Source organism: Vigna unguiculata, chromosome 11, assembly GCF_004118075.2.
Source record: "Vigna unguiculata cultivar IT97K-499-35 chromosome 11, ASM411807v1, whole genome shotgun sequence".
Classification (NCBI taxonomy): Eukaryota; Viridiplantae; Streptophyta; class Magnoliopsida; order Fabales; family Fabaceae; genus Vigna; species Vigna unguiculata.
The window spans coordinates 14,595,386-14,621,241 of record NC_040289.1 but is presented as its reverse complement, the minus strand read 5'-3'; the positions used below and the strand labels follow the sequence as shown (position 1 = coordinate 14,621,241).

The 25,856-nt window shown below is 31.8% G+C and overlaps 1 protein-coding gene, 1 long non-coding RNA gene and 2 other non-coding genes across 5 annotated transcripts; all 4 read right to left on the bottom strand.

The window, feature by feature from the left end:
* Positions 1 to 421: 421 nt before the first annotated feature.
* LOC114168713 (peptidyl-prolyl cis-trans isomerase CYP37, chloroplastic) lies at positions 422 to 8,508 on the bottom strand. 2 transcript variants are annotated; one of them, XM_028053620.1, is made up of 12 exons: positions 8,341 to 8,508; positions 7,991 to 8,242; positions 5,192 to 5,281; positions 3,257 to 3,352; positions 2,661 to 2,768; positions 2,475 to 2,527; positions 2,145 to 2,244; positions 1,881 to 1,934; positions 1,152 to 1,310; positions 949 to 1,071; positions 808 to 857; positions 422 to 724 (listed from the first exon to the last, which is right to left on the bottom strand). In XM_028053620.1, the coding sequence occupies exons 1-12, from the start codon at positions 8,434 to 8,436 to the stop codon at positions 613 to 615; spliced, it is 1,293 nt and encodes a 430-aa protein (XP_027909421.1). In that variant the 5' UTR covers positions 8,437 to 8,508; the 3' UTR covers positions 422 to 612. The 2 variants fall into 2 exon arrangements, with proteins under 2 accessions (XP_027909421.1, XP_027909422.1); XM_028053621.1 differs by lacking the exons at positions 7,991 to 8,242; positions 8,341 to 8,508 and adding an exon at positions 5,528 to 6,638.
* An 88-nt stretch (positions 8,509 to 8,596) lies between these two features.
* Positions 8,597 to 8,668, bottom strand: TRNAQ-CUG. The gene has a single exon. It is a non-coding gene; the product is annotated as a tRNA-Gln (tRNA).
* A 110-nt stretch (positions 8,669 to 8,778) lies between these two features.
* Positions 8,779 to 8,850, bottom strand: TRNAQ-CUG. Its single transcript has one exon. It is a non-coding gene; the product is annotated as a tRNA-Gln (tRNA).
* Positions 8,851 to 18,840: 9,990 nt separating this feature from the next.
* LOC114168232 lies at positions 18,841 to 21,187 on the bottom strand. Its single transcript, XR_003600643.1, has 3 exons — positions 20,973 to 21,187; positions 20,641 to 20,874; positions 18,841 to 19,206 (listed from the first exon to the last, which is right to left on the bottom strand). It is a non-coding gene; the product is annotated as an uncharacterized LOC114168232 (long non-coding RNA).
* Between the last annotated feature and the right edge of the window lie 4,669 nt (positions 21,188 to 25,856).

Here is a 25,856-nt window from a genome sequence, read left to right as displayed (position 1 = left end):
ATTTAATTAAAGTTATTATTTAAATGAGGTATTACAAAATGTTTCATCAGGCATTATGGTAGAAGCTAAATATTATAGTTAAAAAATCTTAATATGATTCCTAAAATTTCTAGTCAAAAAATGTAGAATTAAATAAATGTCTCCCTTTTGAAATGTGTATTTTATAAATCCTAATTAACTTGTCTTTCTAAAAGTTTTTCAAACATGTTCAAGTATAAAAAAAATTAGATTGTTATTCCATGCCTTTGACCTAAAATTCCTAATAGTTATTAAACGTTGCATTATTGGGCAGCAGACCCATTAAACCGACTGGCCTGCACAGATAATATATAATCCTTTTAGTAAGAGGTGGATAACGAACCATATGATATACTCGTTTACAAGAAACTAAAGTAATATTTAAGTCACCGAAAGGGATTCCTTTTCTGGAGAATTTAATTGACTGTTCCATGGAATTTTTATTAAATAGAAATTTCAACTCATTTTCTACATAATTTAGAACCCAACCTACTCCAAGAAAATCAGGTTGATGCCATATGCCATCCACATATACATATATATTAAAAAGAATGAATATTTTTCCTACTTGGGTAACACCGCCACCAAATATACTCAACTTTCATTCGGTAATACAAGACGATCTTGGCCTTCAATTAGCTTTGCAGAACGAATAATATCACCAGTTTTTATCTGGGGAAGAATATCTCTCCCGGTGGTTGTGTATCTGCATCGTTTAATGCCATAAATAAACACTGGAAAAAATGTTGATATCCAAAATTGATTATGTGGCAGGCTAGGATAACATACCCAAAAACTGAAAATTGTCCTTCATCAAATGATATCCCTCCCAAACCAGCCTACGAAAGAGGAAAAGAAAACGACTAGAGGTTACATTAATACGAGGAAAAATGAATTGCTTAATCAATAATAGTAATAAATTGCACTTACACTTCGTTTATCGTAGAGATAGAAGAAGAACTGATAAGGTGATGAATATTCCTCTGAGGCTTCGTTATGAGCCATAGCAACTGCCCCATAAACAGATAGAGGAAGAACTGGCAGTTCTCCATCCTTCCTCAACACAGAAAATATATAAGAGAACAGTATCATAAATTCCTGTAATGCCTGCTGCCAATTTTTTATGAACATACCTGCACACTTAATGTTGTTTTGTAAAGGGGCTCAAATTGTCCAGAGGGCATTATTTCCAAGGGAACACTGTAACCACTGTTCTTCTCACCACCATTATCTGAGAGAATAGCTTGGTTGATAGAGTTGAGTTTTGCGCCATTATAAGCTCCATCCATCACCTGGAGGGTGGGGAGTGTGTAAGTGTTGTTTCCACTATACAATCTAAAAATCTTGATATTTAAAGCACCAACAATTAAAAACAGGAATTATACTGCATAATACAAGTTCTCATGGACATGTACAATTGAAACTAAATATTCTAAGAATGGCAATATTCCAATAAATCAACAAGTTCAGTTCATTGCTGACTCTTTGACATCCTAAACAACTTTCTCAGTTTAGTGATGGATCCATTCCCAAATGCATTACAGTCTCAACAGAATCTTTCTTCTATTTTCAAACTATCAAACCAAGAGGCCAAAATAAATATAAAGTTCTCAAAGAACTTAGTTTTCACAAGAATATTAATTGATCGAATTATTTCCAGCGATGGTATGAGAAGTTCAAGCAAATAGGACTTAGTAACTGACATTAACCATTCAAATAGTGCTTTGGTTCACTCAAAGAACTTGGGAAATCTGAACGAAAGTGATTGAACCCTCAGAAGTGATTAAAATCAAGGATGGCCATAGGGAAAGAATAACCATATGGAAAATTCACAAGTCTGAAGTAACGTTCCACTACCTTACCAGTTTTGCAAAATTTCCTGCAGTTAATGGAGCAGAGTATCCGTCAATAACAACCTGAAAACAAAGGTCTAATAGTTAATCTTTAATAATACCAATTATTAACAGTTTTTTTTTTATTCATGCTCCATTTATCAAACTGCAATTTTGATTTAGTCTTCAAAATGAATCTGTTCTTACTGCTTATAGATCCTTTAAGACACCTGAACCCACCAAATCAATAACCAATGGCAAATTACAAAGGGGAACTTACGGGATTAATTATACCTGAATAGTGGCTGTATTTTTCTGCTCTCCACCAACTGGGGAAAATGTTGAACCATCTCCTTTCTCAATGGTGAACTCGACAGTTCCTCTCCCAGAAAGCCTAAAAGCAATGGCAAGATATTGATTTTCCCCAATGTTTACACACTTCACTTTTCCTAAGGAATTGAGCTATGAATAATTTCAGTGAATATCTTTTGTTATGTTAGACTCATATCAAATGGCCACGGTATGTCCAACATTTAAAAGGGTGGAAAACTGAAATATCCATACACGGATCTATGTATTACATCAAGGTAGAGAATGACATGACTTTTAATTTGAGTCACTGACCGTGGATATTGTTTTGCATATTGCTCGGGCAACAAAAAAGATAATCCTGGCGCCTGTTGCAACAAGTTCAGATTCCAGATATGGTTATAATATTGTTGTTGGACAGATTCATTCAAGTATTTTTGGATAATTGAACATAACTACATTGATTTCAAGATTCTATCATATTATCTAGTTTGCAGCTACCTGTAACAACTCTAGCTCTGCTACAGTGTCCAGTGTAGATGCAAGGTTCACAGATACTTTATCTGCATCCTGTTCCTTTATAGATTGAAGAAGAGTTTGCAAGCCCCCCTGCAAAATATTGACATCACTGATGTAGCTTCTATAATGAACCATTACTACTAATTTCCATAATTCGTCAATTATGACTTCTAAGATATTCTAGTAGATTCCGTCCTGCAGAGGACAGAACATAAAGAACAATATTAAACATGACAAAATCCATATTCTAGTTTCTACATTTGAAAATTCTTTTCTTGCATTAAGTATTCCTTTGGAAATAGGTACCCGGTATATTAGTTTCATATCAGAAACATTGACAATAGAAAAATATATTCATTTTGTAATGTAAGAACTATAATCTTAAGTATAACCTCAGAAATATTCAACTGAGATCGTTGTACAAATAATCAATTTAAATGAAATGCAAATGACTACTCTTTTATCCAAATAGAGGAGGGCGTTAGATCATGAATGCCAGCATGTATAATGACAATAATTATATCGGGATATACAAACTAAAATTCATATGTTCCAGAAGATACAGTTTTTGAGAATACCTTTCCCTCTATTAGGGATGCATGTACCAAAGAGCCTTTTTCCTTCAGTTCTGCCGGTATACTGGCCAATATAGAATCCTTTTCATCAACTGCTAACTGATGAAAAGAAGAAAATTACTAAAATTAAATGTCCTCAAATGCCAACAGTACAAATTCATATCAACAACAGACCAAACACAATGTCAAAGATGTAAGAAGATATTCTACTGAGGTGCAACAAATACTACAGAAATCCAAAGGCAAAATAAGTTCTAAAGGAGTTTCTTAGTTATATGCCTCAATTTCTTAATCAACAAAAAAGATATAGCAAGCTTTATCAAAACCAATGTAGGTTTGGCCTACAACAAAATTACAATAAGACTTCAATTGATTCCTAAATACTTCCCAGGATCGGATGAATCCTTATGGTATTCTAGATAACAAATTAATCTCTAAATATTTTATACTAATTGCAAATTGGTCATTATTTTTTATTATTTACAACATTCCCAGGTTGGGCCCAAATCCAACCTTTCTAGACCCAACTTGACACAGCTTGACTTGAGCTCGACTCAGCTTGCCTGACCTTACATGACTAGACCTTTCCTAACTTGGACGCAACTTAATCTTTGCCTGACACAACCAAGCCTAACTTGAGCTCGACTCAACTCAACCAATCTTGTTTTTGGCTATGCTTGATCCAACCTAACATGGACTTACTAGGCCCAACCCAGATTGACCTAGGCTCAACCCAACTCAATCCCATCTTGACTTGGGCTCTTCCCACCCAAGTTCAACCTGACCTAGTCCAACCCAACAAAGCCTGATTTGAACCTCACCCAAACTTAGGTTGGGCGCAACCCAATCTTACATGACATAAGCCCAACATAACTTAAACTTTCTTGAATAGGGCCCAACCTAACATTGAACTAACCTAACTTGGTCTAAACTAGGCCTGACTTGATCTTGGTCAAACTTGACATTGCTCGACATGGGCTCAATCTCAAATGAGTTTGTCTTAGCCCAACATGACATGGCTTGATTTGGACCCAAACTCTGCTTGGCCTAACTCGACTTAGCACGACATGGACTCTCAACTATGTCTGACCTAGACCGAACTTGACTCAGCCTAAGATAGACCCAACTCGAATTGGCCTAACTAGACTTAGCCTAATTTGACCTCGGCTAAACCCGACTTGGCCCGACATGGGTCCAACCTAACTTTTCCTGACCAAAGTCGAGCCCATCTCATCCTGACCAGACTTATTTCATACTAGACTCAGTCCGACCTAGATTCAACTTGTCTTGGGCCAACCAAACTCACCCTAACCCAGGTCCAACCCGAGTCAACACGACTTGGGCTCGTCCTAACTCAGCTTGAGTTAGATCTGATTCATCTCTACCTAACCTACACCCAGCCTGGCCTATCCTAGGCCCAACTATACATGGTCTTGGCCTAGCCTAACTTGACTTGAGCGTAATTGGAGCCTACCCATAGTGACTTAAATTTGGATTTACATTGAGTAAATGTTTTTCGTGTCTAAAGAGATATTTAATTAAATTTTTTTTCTTCATTTTCATTTTAAATAAAATTTTTTACCTCAAAAAAATGGTCCATGGATTTGCCCTGACCCATAAGACTTTTTGTGGGCATATTTGCCCTATGGGTTTTTTGGTCTTATGTGGGTTTTTGGTCCTTTGGACCCTTTTGGCCATGCTCCATGTAAGTCAAGGTCAAGCCATGTGGATTGGGCCAAATTGATAGGTCTAAAGCTCACACATGTTATCATGTATGAAATTCAAAATTTGACCTGTGTCGGTCCATAGAATGAAAGGCAAATATTTCACAGATGCAACATCACTACATCACCTAATAATCAATATTTTGTTTCTCAATCAAATACAGCTAAGAACAAACGATGAAAGAAACAGGAAATAAAAAAAATTATTGAATACTTTCAAAGCTTTCTTCACATTCCCCTCCATTGTTCCATATGGTTTTCTTTGGGGAATCCTCAACAGGTACGTAATATCCTCAAGAGTGTCCTGAAAAAGACATTAACAGAACAAAATGCTGATCATTAAAAGGTTCAAAGACAAACAAAAATCTGAAAAACAATTCTCCTATTCCATATTAATCAGAATGGATTAGAAAAGATGTACAAACGGGCAGCTCCTGCCTTATATAAAAATTCCTAATCAATGTAACATTCAAATGAATCAAATGAAAATGTATCATATCCCAAAATCATCTCTGGCCAACTATAATAAATTCTATAGCAAAATATTTACTTTCCAAATCCAATATCTGTCAATAATCATCTATAACCAATTACAGCAGCTATCTACTTTCAGTAATCCTCCACCCTCTGAAGTTGGTGCATGACCGGTGGAAATTGAAATTATTGTCAAGTGAGAGCCTGGTTGAATATGTCTATCTGTTGGAACTATGAACTGATGGCATAAGTCATCACCACAATATTTTCAACCTGTAGTTGCTCCCTTGCACAGTAACAATTTATCTCAATATGGAAAACATGATTTTCTACTATGATTATAGCATACTGATATCACAATACAACCTCATAATAGGTCATTTGAGACCTATCCCCAAGGATGAATTGACTTCAGGCAAATTAGCTCATTACTGGCTGCTTCCATCCCGATACTATGCTTTTCTTAAAAAATAGGATATATTGCCCTAAGTTTTCGTCTTCCAATACATGGGTGATTCCCAATATTGACAAAGTATCCATCACGGATCTCAATGTGCCCGTAATAGGTGTACTATATCAAATCATTGTTGGTCGGTAATATCTCTTCTCAAGGATTGACATTGAGGTAAGGCACTACCACCATTGCAATCTTTAGGTGTTCTTTTTTATGTGCTTGTGCAAAGTAGGACAACACATGCAGCGAAATAAAACATCTCTGGTCAGTAATCATCATGTAAATAGTCTGCCAACTAGATGTTGATAAACTGAGTAATACTTCATTTCCTGGTGTCCTGCTAGCCCCAATTTTTGTCCCTCATCCATGGAAGACTCAGCAGGTCTACGTACACAAGGTGATATTATGTTCAATGCATTTTATTTTCCTTTTGCGCAAAGTTTCCCTGTTTTTACCTTGTTACCTCTATTCCTCAGAAATACTTGAGCACCGCCAAATCCTTGATATGAAAATGTTTTTCCAAATAACTCTTGAAGTCCAAACAAGCGTCTAAACTATTTTCTGCTAGTAAGATGTAATGCACTTATACTAACAACCCAATGAAGAGTTTGCCTTTCAGATATGAAAATAGTCAGCAAGGGACTTAACAAATACATAACGTTTCAGAGCTGCAGTTAACTTTAAAAACCAGTTTTGTGATGCTTGAAGATATCCATAAATTGACTTCTGAGTTCAACAAACTTTGTTACCTCCACCTGCTTTGAAGCCGAGGGGGAGACACATGTAAATATCCCTTCTATATCACCATGCACAAATGAATTGCTAGCATCTACTAAGTCTCCTTTTTCCGAAAGTATTACTGAAGTGGAAACTGTAACCAATAAAAGTTGTGCTACTTGTGAAAAGGTTTCATGGAAGTCCAAAACTCCAACTTAAGTGAACCTTTTTGTCACAAGCTTGGACATATAGCGCTCCACCATTAAAATAGAATTGTACTTCTATCTTGTAGACCCATTGCCACTAGCCTCTCGATCTTCCAAGTGTCCTTACAGCTTCTAAGACTGCAATTTCTTGTAACATTGTATCGGGCCATTGTTCATGTTCTGCTTCAGTCAGTATAGCTTCGAGGTCTACAGCCCAAGTCTAGATTGCATCCATTTATATTAACTTTCCAACAGCTCTTCTAAACTTGTTTCAAGGTTGATGGAGAGTTCTATCAAAATAAGTATGTATTTTGTTATGTTATTCTATTAAGCTTACATAAGCAAATAAACTGTTATTAGATAATTAACAAAGAACAGAAAAAAAAAAAAAAAAAAAAAAAAAAAAACAGGGATAATGTGATTGCATTGTGATCATATTACAATATGTTAAATATCATAAGTTTGTGATATAACTATTTTAAGTACATTCCTAATGCACTCTTAAATTAATTGGTTGTCCAATCTTGCCCTTAATGAAATATATGTCTAGAGTACAACAACGCGTACATTTCCTCTGAATTTAAATATATAAAAAAAATCCACAATAAGTATCTTCAGCGTGTAAGCATTGAACTCTGTAATTACCTATTTATCCCATTTTACCCTTAATAAAATGCTTGCTTATATTAACAAACGACACTTTTATGCTTTTTCTAAATTAAAATATTAAAAAAATGATTTCAGTTTGGTAAACTATTTTTTTTTTCAAACTAAAGCTTAGGCAATGACTAACATCTCAGATATCTTGAACGACACAAATTGGCATCACCAGGATTATAAGGGACACAAGTCCCTACGTTTTGGTGAATTAAAATATATGTAAATTCCAACTAATATAACCCCATTTAATGTTCTTATTCCAAAAATACATGAGCATCATCTTAAAGAAGAATGTTAAGGATTGTTTATTAAGAAATGTAGTGTTTTTTACATGAAATATGGAAAATTAAGATAAACATAAGTAGCATCTTAGCCAATAAATGTAAAATTTGGCGTTTTCATATTAATTTAAGAAAAGAAAAGAAAGCGATTACTATTTCCTTTACACACAAAAAAAAAAAAAAAAAAAATCAACTAAACACGCTAGCAAAACCGAGCAGACCTGTATAGACTTCATATTAGAATTGGCAGGGATGGCTCTTCTGAGAGCAACCTCCCCGGTTCTTGGAACCTTCGTATCAGGCGAATACAAAACTGCCTCGGCAGCACCAGGAGACGCCACGTAATCAACCAACGGCACCATAGCGCTAATCTGAACGGACGCAATCACCATCGGAACCACACTCCTCAACCGTTTCATTATCCTCTCCACAACACTCGCAGAAATGGCACGCGTCGCGTCTCCCACCGCTTCCTGCACCATCCCGAAAACAGGTTCAGTAAAAACCCACTCGTGACAGAAATGTTAAACGTGCCATTGCAGTTGTAATGCGCGTTGTTGTGATGGAACACCTTTGCGATGACTTGGCGGCGGTGCTCCTTGGAGAAGCAGGTGATTCGGTTACGAGTGAGGGAAAGGTTAAAGGAGGGAGAGAGAGTGAACGCCATTGAAGCAGGGAAGAAAGGACACCCTGTGAGTGTGTGCGTGCGTGCCTAATCTGTTGTTGTGTGGGAGTGAATGGGTGAAGAAAATGCTTCAAGTGTGGCGGTTGATTTGAGATTACATTTTTGCCCTCCGTTTAGAAGTTATAATAAAAAGTTTAGACAAAGGTCCCACCGAGATTTGAACTCGGGTTACTGGATTCAGAGTCCAATGTCCTAACCACTAGACCATGGGACCAATTCATTGAGAGTGAATGGGAGAACAATATTCTTTTAAGTGTAGCTGTTCATGTGAGTTAAATTTTTGCTAACAGTCAGATGCAAGAAGTTTTAAAAATATTATTATACAGGTCCCACCGAGATTTGAACTCGGGTTACTGGATTCAGAGTCCAATGTCCTGACCACTAGACCATGGGACCAATTCAATTGTTTAAACAATAATATATAAAATACCTATAGTTGCCATTTGGTTGTTGTGAACACCAAATATATGTATTATTATACAAATAAAAGGTATTATTGACAATCTAATATAATGATATGTTTGATTAAATCATCTATATGCTTAGATTTATGAATGTTTTAGTATTCATGAGTACTCTAAAAATTTTGTTAAGATTTTATACAAGTAGTCTATTCAACACTTAGAATTTTAACTATAAAGTTTATCCTCTCAATAATATATTATCTAGCACTTTCACCCACCATAGGAATGGAGAGAATTGATTTAAAATTAATTTTAACACTAGCAAAACTAACAGGTGACTAATTTTTATTCAAATGATTGTAGATCATAAAAGTTGAGTTTTCATTAATTTTTGTTTGCAAAGGAGTTGAGTGTCATTCTCCTCAATGTTTCTAAAATCATATTTCTTTTAAGGGGTTCGTTAGAGGAACTGGTAAATTTTATTTTGAGTTAAAATAGTCAGTGGAAATTGTGCCACTCTTTACAACTATTTTATCAAATTACGTCTTAGTCGTATACATTTGTTCCTTCCATTGTAAGTTTTATTTTTAACTATAACTATTGTTGATCAACAATTACAATGTATTCATATAGATGGGGTTGGTTTCATTCCTAGTGAAATATTTGCTAAGAAGTTTTTCAACCACTCAACTTCACTTCCAACCATTTCAAATGCAACAAGCAATGATTCTATTATTTATCTTTCAATAATTGTTTATTTGGTTGATCTTCATGCAATCGTACCACCCCCAAATGTAAACACATAACAACAAGTGGATTTTATCTCATTTTAATAAGAGATTCATTTAGCATCACTATACTTTTCTAGTGCAACAGGATATCTACTATATTCAATAACATAATTCATTTTACCCCCCAAGTATTTTTTGAGACTTTCAAGTGTATCTCAATGTTCTTGATTAGGACATTGAGAATATATACTTAGTCTACCTAATGCATATTTAATGCCTTGTCTAAAAAAGTTCATTGGATGCAGTAAGTTCCCAATTGTTTGGACATACTAAGGTTGGGAAATAAAGTATCCTCTATTTTTCTTTAAATGAGAGTTAGCATCATAAAGGGTGCTTACTTGTTTGAGTTCAAAATAATCCAACTTACTAAGTTTCTTAATATTGCTCTTAGGATAGTACTATACTCTCTTTTCGTTATGATTCTAACTCTTAAACTTAACATCCATTTGGTGAATAACTAACTTATGGGTAGATGTTAGAGCTAGCGAAATTTGAATAGAGGAAACCTATAGGAAACACTATGTTCTACATAGTCTAAGAACATACAATCAAAAGTTTTAGAACCTATTTCATTTTCTTAGGATCGGGTAGCATCACTTTAGCCAGACACTCTCATACCCTTAGGTATTTGAGATTAGGTGGATAACTTTTCCACAACTTATAGGGTGTTTTAGCAATTTTCTTACTTTTTGGTATCTTATTTTGTAAAAAAACATATGGTAAGTAATGTTTCTCCTAAAAATTCATTAGGAGCACTAGACTTAATAAGAATAACTTTCGTAATTTCTTTAAGAGTGTTATTTTTTCACTTAGCTCCATTAGACTCAGATAAATATGGTGGGGTTGTTTCGTAAATAATATCATCTTTAACAAATTAATCATTGAAAAAAGCACATTCACCACCTCTATTTGATCTAGTCTGTTCAGTTTTCCTATTTAACTAATTTTATTTATAGGTGTAAAAAGCACCTATCAAATGTTTCATCCTTATGTTTGATTAAGTACACTTTGGTGTATCTAAAATAATCATCTATAAAGGTTACAAAGTAATTTTTCCCACACATAGACTTGGTTTGATTTAAGTCAACAACATCGGTGTGAATTAAATCTAGAAGTTCAATTTGACATTCTACACAATTATATGTTTTCTTTGTTATTTTATATTCTACACATATATCAAGTTTCTTTCTTTTTTTGTCATGCAAGTTAATTAATCCTCATCATTGAAATTTCAGAACCTATACAGAGTTTACATGACCTAATGTAGCATGCCACATATGATGAGAATTATTCTTAGTCATAATGAATTTTAGACCTAACTAGGGCTTGAACATATCTCATAATACCAATGAAATTGTATGAACATAAATGAGATTTAGAGAATGATATTACCAATGAGTGACCCTAAAACATGCAAATTTGGCAACTATAAATTTTGAACTGTGGAATTTCAAATAGATAAAAAAAAAACATAAAAATAAGTGTCACAAACAACGAGGTTTGATAAGCCTCGAAGATCACCACAAGATATAGAAAAATCTTGATAACATTGAAATGGTTCAGGAAATAACCCTAACAGAGAATTTCTCTCAGTTCAATGATAACTAAAAATTATGTTTATATTCCTTTGATGAGTCCCTAAGTGGTCATGTTTTTCAAGCTTAAAATCACTTCTTTAAGGGCTATGTAGTGTCATTATTTGTATTTTAGGGCAATTCTAGTGTAGATTAGATAATTAGGTCTTAAGTTGCGTTTTGTTTTAATTACTAGTTTTTAGGCTTTGTTTAGTGATAATCTAGAGTATAGCAGTGTTGCCTTAGTTTGTCTTAGTCTTAATTGACCTAGTCTAGACTTTTAATTGATAGAATAAGTAGATTTTTTAGTTTTTCTTGCCTTTGCATCAAATTTATCTAGCTTTACTTAGTTGAATATAAAATTTGGTTTTAGACTATTAATTCTTTAGCTTTAAATGGCAGTATTTTCCTTAGTTTAAATGGTTAACATGTTTTTTCATTTCATTAACAAATAATTGCAATAGTGAACATTATGTCTGTCCAAAATAATTTGCTTTCAGTTCATGATATTTGTCAAGTTTTAATGCAAGTACGACAAAGTTGGGAACGTGGCATCTAAAGAAAGACAATCACTACAAAAAATCATGTATATTATGATAATTTTAATATGACGGTTGTTTAAAACTGTCACTTTTTACGATATAATATGACATTTGAACAACTGTTACATTTTACGAGTAAAATATGGCAGTTTACGGTAAAATATGACGTTTTAAATGTCATTTTTTAATTAATGTTGATACTTTCCCTCTCACTTTTTACTTACCCTCTCGGTGCTTAAAATTTGTCGACTTTTAACCTTGCCTCCCACAATTGTTTTTCCCGCACCTCTTTCCTACTCACCAAACCCTCTCAGAAACGCTTCACTCCAAACCCACATTTCCAAATTCACATTTTGTAGACTTAGTCATTGACGATTACGTTCAGTTCACTCTCAGTTTCCCAGGACCTCCCCTCCACAGTCGCCACTAGTGCCGCCCCTTCCTCTACCTCACCCACGTCGGAACCCTAAACATTGACTTCTTCTCCAACAACAATGACGGTGACCACTCCCTCTTCGGCTGCATCTATAAATCCCCCGCCAATGCCACCCTTCTCGCCCTCTTCCCTTTCACCTACCTCCACCTTCTATAATATCTTCATCTTATCACTGAGTTAGGGTTTCTCAATTCATCCGCTCAGGAACTACCTTCAACACCCAAGGATTGTTTTCCCTATCGTCATCGCAGGAGAAGCTAAACAATAATGCAAGAAGGAGGGCGTGGATTTGCATTTTTTTCGTGAAGGGGATCGTGGTGGGTCGTCAGGACACAACGACACAATTTTTTCTTGTGAGTTTCCTCTTCATTTCTTGTGAATATATGAATTAGAAGGCACTTGTGAAGTAATGATGATGTCAATGTATAATCAAGCCTTCTGGATAATGGGTGTTTAGTTTTTGTTTTTCTTGTGCAATTAGGGAAAAGTTCTTCACTTTCTGTTGAGGCAGAATACGAATACCATTTGAAAAGTAGAAGAAAGCACAACTATATTTAAACATCTGCATACATAAACTCAAATATATCCTTTGGAACATAAAGGCAGTGCCCTAAAGAGACAACTTTGTAGTGAGTAATTATGTTGAATCCACAGAATACACATTCTAAAGGTTTGAATTTCTACCCAATTATTGTGTGTTGAATCTTATGTTTTATGCTTTTTATAGTTAATGCATATATTTTTTTTTCAAATTATACTGTTGTATGAGGTAAGGAAGAACAAGTTTGTTGAGATTCTTCCTATTAGCGTTGGTTGTTTAGGTGTTTGCACTTATTCTAAGAGAAAGCATGCTCGGGGTCGACTAGGAAGTTATACAATTCATAGCCTTATAAGTAATATGACAATAATTTATAATGTGTGTTCATGTTCCTTTTCTATTTCAGTTTGCTTATGTGTGTATGTATGTATTAATTTGGTAGGCTTGCAGGTTGGGTGTGTAAAGAGATATGGCTTATTGTATGAATTTCAATTAATTTGACTTCCCATTTCCTTTTCAAAAGGTGGTGTGACAAAGACCCCTGTTCATACAAGTGTTTATGAGATAGATATATCACATGCTAAACTTTTCTTTCTTTTCTTCTCTTCTTTGTTTCTCATATATATATATATATATATATATATATATATATATATATATATATATATATATATATATATAAAAGAGTCGTATGTATATAACTTCTAAAGAATTTACTGTTGTTTTGTGCAGATACGCAATCTGTGAGCAAGAATGTTAACTAAAGAAAGGTTAGTTTTCATAACTATATATGTTCTGCTTCTCAATGAGGTAGTTTATGCTACCTGCATATTCCCTATTTCAAAAGCTTGAAAAATAACAAAAGGTATGCATTTCAATTCTCATAACTCATAAAGTTTTGGGTTTTTCACGTGACTTCTTAATTCTTTCTTGTATGACCTATACATTGAGAATCTTATTATGTTAATTAGATGTTGATGAGATTATATATGTAGTGTAATAAAACTAAATACTTAGCAACTTTTTCCCTTAATTCCATAAAGAGACCGTGTTATATTTAATCTGATAATGTTAAATTAGTATATTCAAATGCTAACCTTGTTCGGTTATGGTGCGTGTAGGGGTATTGCCTCACCATTTTCAATATGTCTAAAAGTTCATATTTCAAAATGAGAAATACTAGCAACTCACCCATATCTAACACTTCTCTTGAATTTGTTCAAATTTGTTTTATACTTTTATGAAAAGTTATATTTTAAAGGATTTAAGGTCTATATGTTAAATGTCGTAGTTGTTTGTTATGTTTTTTTAGCCAAGTATGATGTTTAAGAAGATAAAATGCTTAAAACTTATAAAATACATTTTTGACATTTATTTTATATGTGTGCAGAATATATATATATATATATATATATATATATATATATATATATATAATTTTATATTTGTTTTGAATGAATATTTTGGTTAACTAATTATTTTAGTTAACTATTTCATTTAATTGTTTTGAGAATAGAACATCTTTATTTAATTATTTTGGCATTTAATTGTATGGATCTCTTAATTTATTTGAATTTTACTTATTCATATGTATTTATATTCTTTCTTCATTGTAGGCACCAAATGTTAGAAGTGGTGTGCCATCTCCACACGATATATGAAGATCAAGTGGTGGAAGCAAAACAACTTAGAATTAGCATTGCAAGTTTTATAATTGTCTTATGAAATTTTAATGTTTTTTTTGGATGATTGAATATTTTTGTACTTTGGTGTAATTATATTATGTTGGTAATAAAATAATTTAGTCTATTAATTTCTTTTTTTTATAGTAATATAATTTTTTATATATTTTAAATTATCATAAAAAATAAATTATATTAAATTATGAAAGTATGGTGGAAAATAATAGATAATTAAATATTAAAATTATGACATTTGATAATGACGTAATTTATCTGGTGACAATTAAAAAAGTCATAATATAATGATAATAGTGTCAGTTTAAAGTGTCGTTTTTCACATTATATTTGTCATCCAGTAAAAATATTACGTCAGCTTTAACTGACGTTTTTTTGCCTCTTTAAACCGTCACTTTATACGTTGTATAAAATGATGGTTGTTGCGGCGGTTCATCTATAACCGCTGTATTATACTTTGTGACGGCAAGAATTACCATATTTCAGGAAACCGTCGCTCAAGTAAATAACGACAGTTAAAAATGACGTAAATTACAAAAATAAACGTCGGTATTTACATGTTTTTTTGTAGTGAATTGCTATAGGCCATTGACTTGAAGTTGAATTTGTTGCTGCCATATGACCTGCAAAGGGCCGAGGCTAGAGACGTAACATGTTGTAGCATGTTAAGGACTCTAAAGGACAATTTTACACAACTACAACAACCAAAAATAGCCAGTGAAGGAGAAAAAACTATGTAGGAAGACATGAGACCTGTTAACCCAAGAGAAGAAGTCTAACTAGAAAGGAAAAGCCAAACTAAAAATTGACCTGCTGCAAGGAGTGAGTAAACATGTTTAGCAAGTGAAATCTGAATTAGTAAAGGAAGTTCTCGAAGTTTGGAGAAAGTAGAAACGTATACAAGAATCAAGATCAAAAGAGCTCTCGAGAGGCTATGAACAACCACACTTCACAACATTTGATTATATTTCCACCAGTGTTTAGGATTTGTCCTTGAAGTTTCGATTGAATCTCAAACTACATATCTAGCTAAAGGAGATTGATCTTCAAGTTTCCTCTCTCTTGTAGTTTTAGTTGTTAATTTTATGAACTTTGAACTCCATAGAGAGAGCTTTGGTCATGAACTCAAAATGTTGTTTGTGATTTCAGTGATACCTTCCATCTATAATATTTTTTGTTAATTCTAACTGATTAAACTCATTCATCTCATTGTTCTTACATGATTTTAATTCGTTTTTCTTTTTCAACTTAACAATTGCTTTCAAATTGATAGCGAATGAAATTTTGCTTTTGTAACATGCTAGATCATAGTATATGCATAGTCATTATTATGATTTCGTGAGCACATAGTGGACTTATATTCATTCAAGATGTTCATAGTGACTCTTGAATAACAAAAGTAGAGTAAAATTCATAATAAAGCTGAAAAGTGAATCCTGACTGAAATCACATCATAAATGAAGTGGAATTTAGTGTGAATTCACTTTTACCATTTATTCTGTTAATTAGGGTTCATTTTTGGGGATTTTCGATTTTCGCAATTGTAGAGTGAATTGATAGTTCTAGTTTGCACTTGCATTCATTTGTGAATGATTTGTATCATTTGTTTCTCATCATAACTTGCTCATACATCATAATCGCATCAAGCTCTTATTCATAAGCCATGCCATAACACATTTTCTTGTTTTCTGCATTTTTCTTCGAGTAGAGAGTTGTGTGCATGTTTAATTGAATCTCAACATAAATTTCAGTTGTTTTTAGTGTAGTTAATTTTTGGGTTAAGTATGTTTTTAGTCCCTGAACTTTGACCCAAAATTGGAATTCGTCCATGTCCGAAACTTCAATATATTTTGGTCTCTAAACTTTAAAAATGAATGAATATAGTCCTTTTAACTCAATTACGTTAACTTTTTTTGAAGTGTCAAACATATTTCTCAGTAGATATTGAACCAAGAATGTGTCAAACAGTGTAAAAAACTCTAATACTAATATGAAAAGCGTTCAACACGTCAAAAAAAGTTAACATAATTGGGTTAAAAAGGACTATATTCATCCATTTATAAAGTTTAGGGACCAAAATGTATCGAAGTTTCAGACAGGGACAAATTCCAATTTTGAGTCAAAGTTCAGGGACTAAAAACATATTTAACCCTTAATTTTTTTTGTATGCTTTGCATTGCATAAATCCAATCCCATTCTCACAAGCATTTTGTCAAACACCTTTCAAGCATTAGGTTCTCTTTTAAGATTTTCATTAAACACATGTTGTGCATTATGATTTCATCATTTTAAGGCACTTTCAGAGAATAAATATCATATGTCAGCATAGTTTATGCATGCATTACTTATTCCATATTCATTTAGTTCATAATTAGTTAAGTTTTGCATTCAATTTAGGTAGTTTAGATAAGTTTTAGCAAGTTTTTCCTAAGCAAATCATACCATACATGCATATTATTCATTTGTCTTACTATATCTGCAGATTGATATCTGGTTATGCCCTATATTGCATTAAATAGGGAATCTAGGTATTTGAATAGACTATGCAACTAAGCTCTATTAAATTATAACTAAAAATTATGTTTATTCCCTTCATTCCCAAATTATTTATACCCATTTTTACCAAAGAAAAAATATCACATAAATAAGTTCTTAGGTCTTTTATCAAGAGTCTAACAATTGAGCCTTTTGTTCTTGTTCCAAGCAAACACTACATGTGAGTAGCTTCTTCACATGTTGGGTCCTATCATGTAACTACACCTCCATTAGACTAACCACCATCTTTTTCAAAGTTTCCTAGGTGAATTTAGCTCTTGTTGTCATGGACCCTCTTAAGCCTTGTATTGGGTCTTGGGCTTCCATTTCATCTTGAATATAAACTTCATGATTGTTAAAAACTTGACCCTTGTCAATGATGTCCACATCATTCCCCCTTCTTCAAAAGGTTTTGTGTTCAAATTTGATAAATCATCACCTACATCGAACACTGATAGATCATCCACAGTAAAAGTATCACTTACACCATACTAACTTGGCAAATCTAGTTTGTAGGCATTATCATTTATCATGGTCAATACTTTAAAAGGACCATCCCCTCTTGGCATAAGCTTAGACTTCTTCTTTTTTATGGGAACCACTCTTTTTTGAAATGCACCCATACCTAGTCACCTAGTTCAAATGTGACCTTTTTTTTTTTCTTCCTTTGTTGGCATATTTTGCATACCCTTCCATTTTCTTCTCAATTTGGGCCTTCACTTTCTCATGTAACTTCTTGACATATTTTGCTTCATCTTATCCTGTCCTTATATTGAGAAATGTTAGGTAATGGTAACAAATCCAAAGGAGTTAAAGGATTAAAACTATAAATAATTTCAAATGGTGACAATTGAGTATTATTATGTACAACCATGTTGTAAGCAAATTCAACACATGATAAATATTCTTCCCAAGTTCGAAGATTTTTCTTAATTGTTGCTCTAAGAAGAGTATAAATGGTACTATGCAACACCTTAGTTTGTCCATCTATTTGTGGTCACAAGTTTTTGAAAACAATAATTTAGTTCCAATGTTACCTTCACAAAGTCTTGCAGAAGTGACTAAAATATGAAATCTCAGTCACTTACAATACTTTTAGGCAAGCCATGTCATCTTGCCACTTCTTTGAAAAATAAGTTAGCAACATGCATACATCATCTACTTTCTTACAAGGTATAAAATGAACCATCTTAGAACACCTATCAACCACTATGAAAATTGATTATTTTCCTCCTTTCGACCGAAGCAAGTAATCGAGGTCGTACTCGAAAAAATAAAATAGTTTAAATGTAGTACTCAAGACGTTATCCAAAGGTCATCTCTAGTGATCAATGTCCTCAATCAAAGGATTCAAACACAACAAAAAATATGGGTTTAGTTTCAAAACGCAATTTGACAGAATAGCAAACAAAAATAAATTCAATAAATAGTCAATGAAAACGTATTGACTCCTTGGATTCAATGAAACTCCACTGATCAAAGGTCACTAAATTAATTGTTATGTCCAGTTTACTCTCATGAAACCCGAAATTAACCAACTAAGCAGAGATTAACACAGGTTTATTTATGCAATTAAGCAAAGCTTGCTTCAATCAACTCACACCCACAGATTAATCATGTTGTGAATAACACATACCCATTAAGCATGAACATAGGTTGATTAAGGTGTAGAAACACGAATATGAGATTAATCATCATTCAAATTCATATTCTTAATAAAAACAAAGATTGAAGAAGTAAACAGAACAAAAGCACAATTTGAAAAAGAACCTCAAGATTTCATTTCATTCTTTTCCAAAGAATACACAAAATTAATTCTCCATGGGATTCAAATTAGAAAACAAAATAGAGTGAAAATGCATCATGGAAAGGGATAAATTGAACTAGAAACGTAAACAATCAAACTAGAATGTGAAACCTTAAGTTGGGTGTTGTCCAAAATGAACCAAAATATGAAAATAGAGTGGTTGCCTTCAAATGGCTCTTATAAGGTCTCTCCAAACGTGAAAAGAGAAGACCAAAACAAAAATAGAGGTTCTGGTCCCTAAAACCCTAAACCCAACTTGGTCACATCACCAAACATGTTCAGAATTACAAATCTGCCATTGTGGGCGACAAAATTACAAAATTGCCACTCTAGGCCTAAATGTTGACATGGAAATAGGGTTGAAGTGGCACAACTTTCTCAGCTCAAGATGAAGTGTCCAAACCAATTATTGCTTCACAAAAAAGACCCTAAAAATAATTACAAACGAAAATTAGACGTCTAAAATGCACTAAATCCAAATTAGTAAAAAACTGAATTATTGGTCTAATGAAGCCCAATAGATGAAAATGCACTAACAATAGACAAATAAGCACTAAACATCCATCAAAATAATGAGTCATCACAAACCTAAAACAAAGACCATAGAAATATCAATCCAAGATAGTTCTGGAGCATGTAATGGATTATACAAACAATTTGGTATGACTTTACATTTAGCTTTCTTGCAATCAATACGCTTATCACAAAAATGTATGCACATCATGTTTCATATGAGGCCAATAAAAATGCTCATGCAAGATGTTATATGTATTTTGCACCCCAAAATGACCCATTAATCCCCCTTCACGTGCAAATACATAAACTTGCACACACACTCTTTGAAAAATCTTTTTTGTGAAAACCTATGTCACTCCATTTTTGTAAAAGCCTTTCAAACTTTGAGAAAATCTTTTGATAAAAAAGGAGTGATCATTGTCATTCTAGACATACAAGGAATTATAGTGTGCATAGAAGCAATGAGAACCCTAATGAGGAATGAACTTGAGAGATGAGATTGGAAACTTTAAAGAAAATTTAGAAAATGACAAAAGGAATTTAGAAAAAGAGATGAGGTTTGAAGAGCATGCTTGCTCAACTTGTGCAAAAGGAAAACAAACAAAGGAGTAAACAACGTCAGGGATCATATAGAAGGTGAGAACATAATGAGGTCCCTTACTTCTCTAGACTTGAAGAGGTGTATAATAGTCATTATCATGATGATCACCATCAACAAATCCCTAGGCATCGTAGGAAAGAGGTAGAGTTAATTATACAAACCTCTTGTGAAGTAGGTAAGAACTAAAATTTTAAAATGAATTGCACAAACTTGAACTCTGCTTCTCCAAAAGCATAATGAATCTAACCTTTTTTTTTTCAAAATTCTACCAAAAAATCACTTCATCTTGTTGTTGCATAGCACAAAGCAATGACAAACAAAGTGGAGAAAAATATCTTTTTAAAATAGTATCCCTTAATTTTTCAGATGATAGCTTTTGTTTGAATAATAGAGGACATTGTTATTTTATATTTCCTTTTATAAATAATTTTCTTAATTTACATGTTCATTTTAAATGCTCATTAGCCTGTTATGAGTTATTGGTAGTAGTTTTAAACAAACAAATCTTCATTTATGAATAAATTAGCAGGATTAACAAAAACACAATAGGAGTAGACTACTAGTTCAAGTGCATATTATGTATAGGTTTACTAACTATATTTATATAAAAAAAAGAGCCTAAGTTTTAACTTTAAAGAAAAAACACAGATACAACTTACACAAAAAACATAGACATTGAAAAAAGCATAGACATTATGAAAATGTATATAGCAACAACTAAAACAATTTCATGCACAGAACTCACCTAACCTTTAACACCATGCCAACAAAGGATTCCCCTCCATGCAAAAGTCTTTGTTCAACCTCCACAATAGGTCATTCAATCACAACAAAAATCAAAATCAAATATGTACTAAATTTTTTAATGAACTCGGTCATAAAATTAACCTCTAATTCAAATTCAGGGTTTCAGATCCAACCATTAACCTTTACCTTAACAAACAAAACACTTCTTATTTCTGTTCATAAACAGCTCCGCCTTCAATGTTGGGGACCATGATTGGGAAAAAAAATTCAAAGATTATGGTTCCGCAATGGATAAAATGAACAATAACATGGGGAATTTTGATTACATACCAGGTCTATATTCTTCTTACTTCACAGGGTACAAATTGCATCCCCTTCAAAAGTGTACGGCTTGCAATCTTGCGCAAACTCTCAATAAGCTCAACCAAGACAAACTATGAAAAGGACGTAAGCTTGGACGAAGCACATTCGCGAGCGTAATGGTGTTCAATTTTATGGAAAGAAAATGGAGGAAACCTAGACTCTAAAATGTTTCTAACTTTACTAACTTTCACGTATTAACTTTCACATAGCGTTGGCTATATCAACACTGTAAATCTCATATGAAAAACTTATTTGAAATGCATCCGCCAAGTCAACAGAAACATTTTTAAAGAATTTATTTTTATTTTTATTTTTATTATAAAATCTAAAGCGTCGACAAATCCAATCAAATGCTCTAATTTTTTTATTATTGAAACTTGACCCTTTGTGCATCTCAGAAACAACACGCAACACTTATTTTGAAATTTTACATTTATGACTTCTTAGAGTTGGTCTAACTTATGCTATGATTCAATTTTTAATTCAAAATTAAATTGTAGTATTCATTAGTGTCCCAATGACCAACACAATTTATATCATTTTTGCTTTTATATATATATATATATATATATATATATATATATATATATATATATATATATATATCCTTCCATAGCGTTAGTCTGACAAACTTTAAGTTTAATTTTCAATATAAAATTAAATTGCAATGTCCATTTTAGTGTCGTAATAGTCCATGGTGGTTATTTCTTTTCTATTTTTATATTTATTCATCGTTAGCATTGACGACAAAAAATTAACATTGTGTTGAATTTTGAGTGTCTTTAGTCGACGTTATTTATATATTATTTTTAAAATTTATTTTCATTTTAGAATGGTTGGACCAATTCTAACTAGTTTTTTCTTCTTTCTCATTTGCTTTTGCATTCTTAATGATGCTATTAGAGTCTCATTTAAGACTAATATTATATTTTCATAGCTATTATCACATATATTTGTGGTATAATTAACATATTAAATGAATTTGTTACAAGATCACATCATCCACTCTTTCTATTATTCCTTACTGATGACTCTTCCATTAACCTCTTGCCATGAAAGCTTAGTGTAACAAGGCAAAGAAAGACAAGACAGAGGCACCAACCAAGGAGCTGACAAGCGGTACAATAGTTGAGGCTCCACTGCTAGGTCCAGGGGCAGGGGCAGAAACCTCGACGGTAGCCACGACAGCACTAACGGAGGCAGCGGCGATGAGAGCAGCGCAAGCAATCTTCCTCATGTCCATGATGAATAAATGTGACTTTGTTTGAGACCTGCAAGTGTTGTTGATGAAACAAATGTGTATGGCTTTGTTATGTTATTTTCTTACAGGTCTGAGGAATAATGGTGATGTAAATGGGCTTTTAAAGATGGGGTTTTAGTTATTTTAGGAAAATACCACATTTTCAACTTTTGAAATAGTCATAATTGTTGGTTTTGAATGGTTTCGGAGTTTGAATATATATATATATATATATATATATATATATATATATATATATATATATATATATAGATCGAGATTGTAGTAGTTGTGATGTATGGTGTTTTCCTATTTGTAGTTTCTATTCTTACAACACTATTTTATTTTAAAGGGTTTGCTTAATGAAATCAATGTAAAATTAACAAACTATTAATAACTTAGAACGAAAAATAAAATGGAATTTAATATCTTTGATAATTTTGTATCAAGTTTATAGTATTTAATTAATTAAAATTGTCATTACATAGATTAAAGAATTAAATTTTTATGAATTTGATTATATTCATTTAATATGTTTCCTTAAGAAAATTCACTTGCCAAGAATAGGTTATACGGTATATGATACTCATTCTATGTAGTTTTAAAATAAACAATCACATTTTTAATTATTTAAATAAAAAGACGCTAAAGTTTTCTATAATTTTCAACAATTCCTCTATTTTATTTTATGAATGACATTCACTTTCATTATATTTTAATAAAATTCACTTTTCTAATTTAAAAAAAAATATTTTAGGTTTTTAAATTTTACATTTAGTAAAATTTAGATAAAAATAAAATTAAAGGTGTTGAAATAAATAAATATAAAAAATTAAGATTGGTGGTATGAGATCTTCATTTTCTTCTCAATGATATATAATTACGTGTATAATTACGGAGGGTTAAATAGGATATGCAATATGGAAATGGGTGGAGTTTTCTCACCTAACGTAGAGCTATCTAGAGAGCTTCATGATGGAAGACCAAACTCAGTTTTACGGAAGTAGGTATGACTTGAGTGGATAAAGCAATAATGATGTTTTTTTTTCTTTCGGGGAGATATTTTGAAATTAATAAAGTAAAATATATTTGTACCTCCCTGTCCCCAAAAATTATGTATATATTTAATAATATTTATTCATAATTTTTAATGATACTTGTAACACTCTGAAAATAGAGAGAAATTCTATTTATAGATCGCATACATGATAGATATTAAGTAAAACAAACCAAGCAAACATGAGACATGCTTAAATCTATTCAAAACGTAATTAGAGTCGTTTGTTGCAAAGCTTATAAAAAAAAGTTAGTTTCCACATAATTCAAAATTAAAAGAAGGACTATGATTTTACACTACATAATATATCCATCCATACATGCATAAAACTACTCTTTCAAACTCCCATTAGTGATCCACACCCTTATTTTTTAGTCTCATTATCACTGTCACTATCACTGTCACTACAAGCGATAACAATGATCATTGCAAAAGAAAACATAACAACAATACAAAAAAGAAAGGGTAAGCTAATTATAATTTTGAACATTCTAGAATTAATATCACACTCTATACATATAACATGCAAACATTTAATACTAGACATTTAGCTCAATAAATATGATTTAATAAAAGAATCATAGCTCAACAAACATGATTTAATAAAAGATGCATAGAGACAAATGATCATTATCATACCCAATCAAATAAATAATTTAAATGTAGTACTCGGAGTTCTTTCAAGGTCATCTCCCAATGACCATTGTTTTCAATAAAAGGTTCTAATAGAACACAAGTTAGAGAGGTTTGGCAGATTCAAAATGCTATTAAAAATGGTTAATGAAACCATGATTAAAATGCATTGACTCCTTGATTCAAATGTAAATCCACTTATCCCAGATTACAAAATCTATTGTTCAATTCAGATAAGTCTCATGCCACCTGAATTTAACCAACTAAACATATTATGCAATTATGTCAACATCCAATTTCGTTCGGACAAATAAAATGATTTTTAAATATTAAAAAAAAAGTAAATGGTAAATAATAATAATAATAAAGGGATAAAAATAAATGAAATAAAGGGTAAAAGAAAGATAAAAATAAAAATAATAATAAAACAAAAATGAAAAGAAAAATGAATTGGTTAAATTAATTAAAAATAGTGGAAAGTTTTCCTTTTAACACACCTTATTTTCTATTTTCTTACCAGTCATAATCTTCTTTCAAAAAGTACAATTCTTATTTCGAACCGTATCTATGTTTTCTTCTTTTCTTTCCTCCAAAAATCTCCTCCTATACAAGACGTGTCATTTTTTTCTCTCTCTTTTCATTTTTTTATCTCTCACACACCGTGGGATCCACACCCCCTCACATCTTCTCTCTCTCATGTAACTTGTACACCCACTCCATACCATTGACGCATCACACACACCTGCACCATGCACTCATTTTCTTTTTCCTCACAATTCACTCATTCTAATAACACCCACGCATAACGCACACTCTCACTGCACTCACTCAAACCTCACAGCAACACTTAACACTCACTGCCACACTACCTCCCAATGGCGGATCTTCACTAAAATTTTTAGGGGAGCCAAAATAATATATTCAAAATTTATATATTTAATATTTTTGTGACTAATTCAATAAAAATGAATACATAATCTAGTACATATATAATTATCAAAGAAATTACATAATCTAAAGGAATGTCTATTGTTTTTGTCATATTTTTGAACTCATGGAAATTGATTATAATTAGATTTTTCAGTTAACTTTTTTGGATGTAAATAATCATATTATCTGCAAAATATTCATCTTCCGTTTTATTAACATACATTTGATTCAAAAAATATTCACAAACTTTCACTTTATTATTATGTGATAAATAACCATATTATCATGTTTTCATCTTCACCAGTAGTTTCTCTATCAATTTTAAAAAATAAATTTATTCTTTTATTTTTCATTAATATACCTATTTAGAAAATAAGTTTAAGACTAAAAAATAATTTATCATAATCTAATCAAAAGTTGAGACATATAATTACTAAAAAAACTATAATAATCAAGTTACAATTAAAAATTGACTATGAAAAATCACATAGTACATTGTTTCTTCTTCTATATTAATAAAAAATTAATATACAAGAAGGTCATGAGATAAAAAAATAATACTAAATGTTAAAGAAATAGTTTACTATCAAGTGAGACAAGAGGAAATTACCTTATTTATTTATTTAATAATGGAATAGAAAATATAAAAAGATGAGAATAGAAATACTGAATTTATGCCTAACTTTTTTTTAGTAACAAAAGAAAATAAATAAACATAAAAGAATAATACAATATATCAAAAACTCAAAAAATAATTAAGAAAAAAAATAAAAAATATCTTAATAATTTTGTTTTCTTATATATTTAATTTTATATTTTATTATTTATTGTTGTACTTTATAAAATAAATAAAAAATAATTAATTTAATTTTTATTAATTTTGAATATAATAGTATTTAATTTAAAAAATATAAATAATTTAAAATATTTAAAAAAAATTAAATGTAAAATAATAAAAAATAAATAAATAAAAAATTGGGGAGGGGGGCCG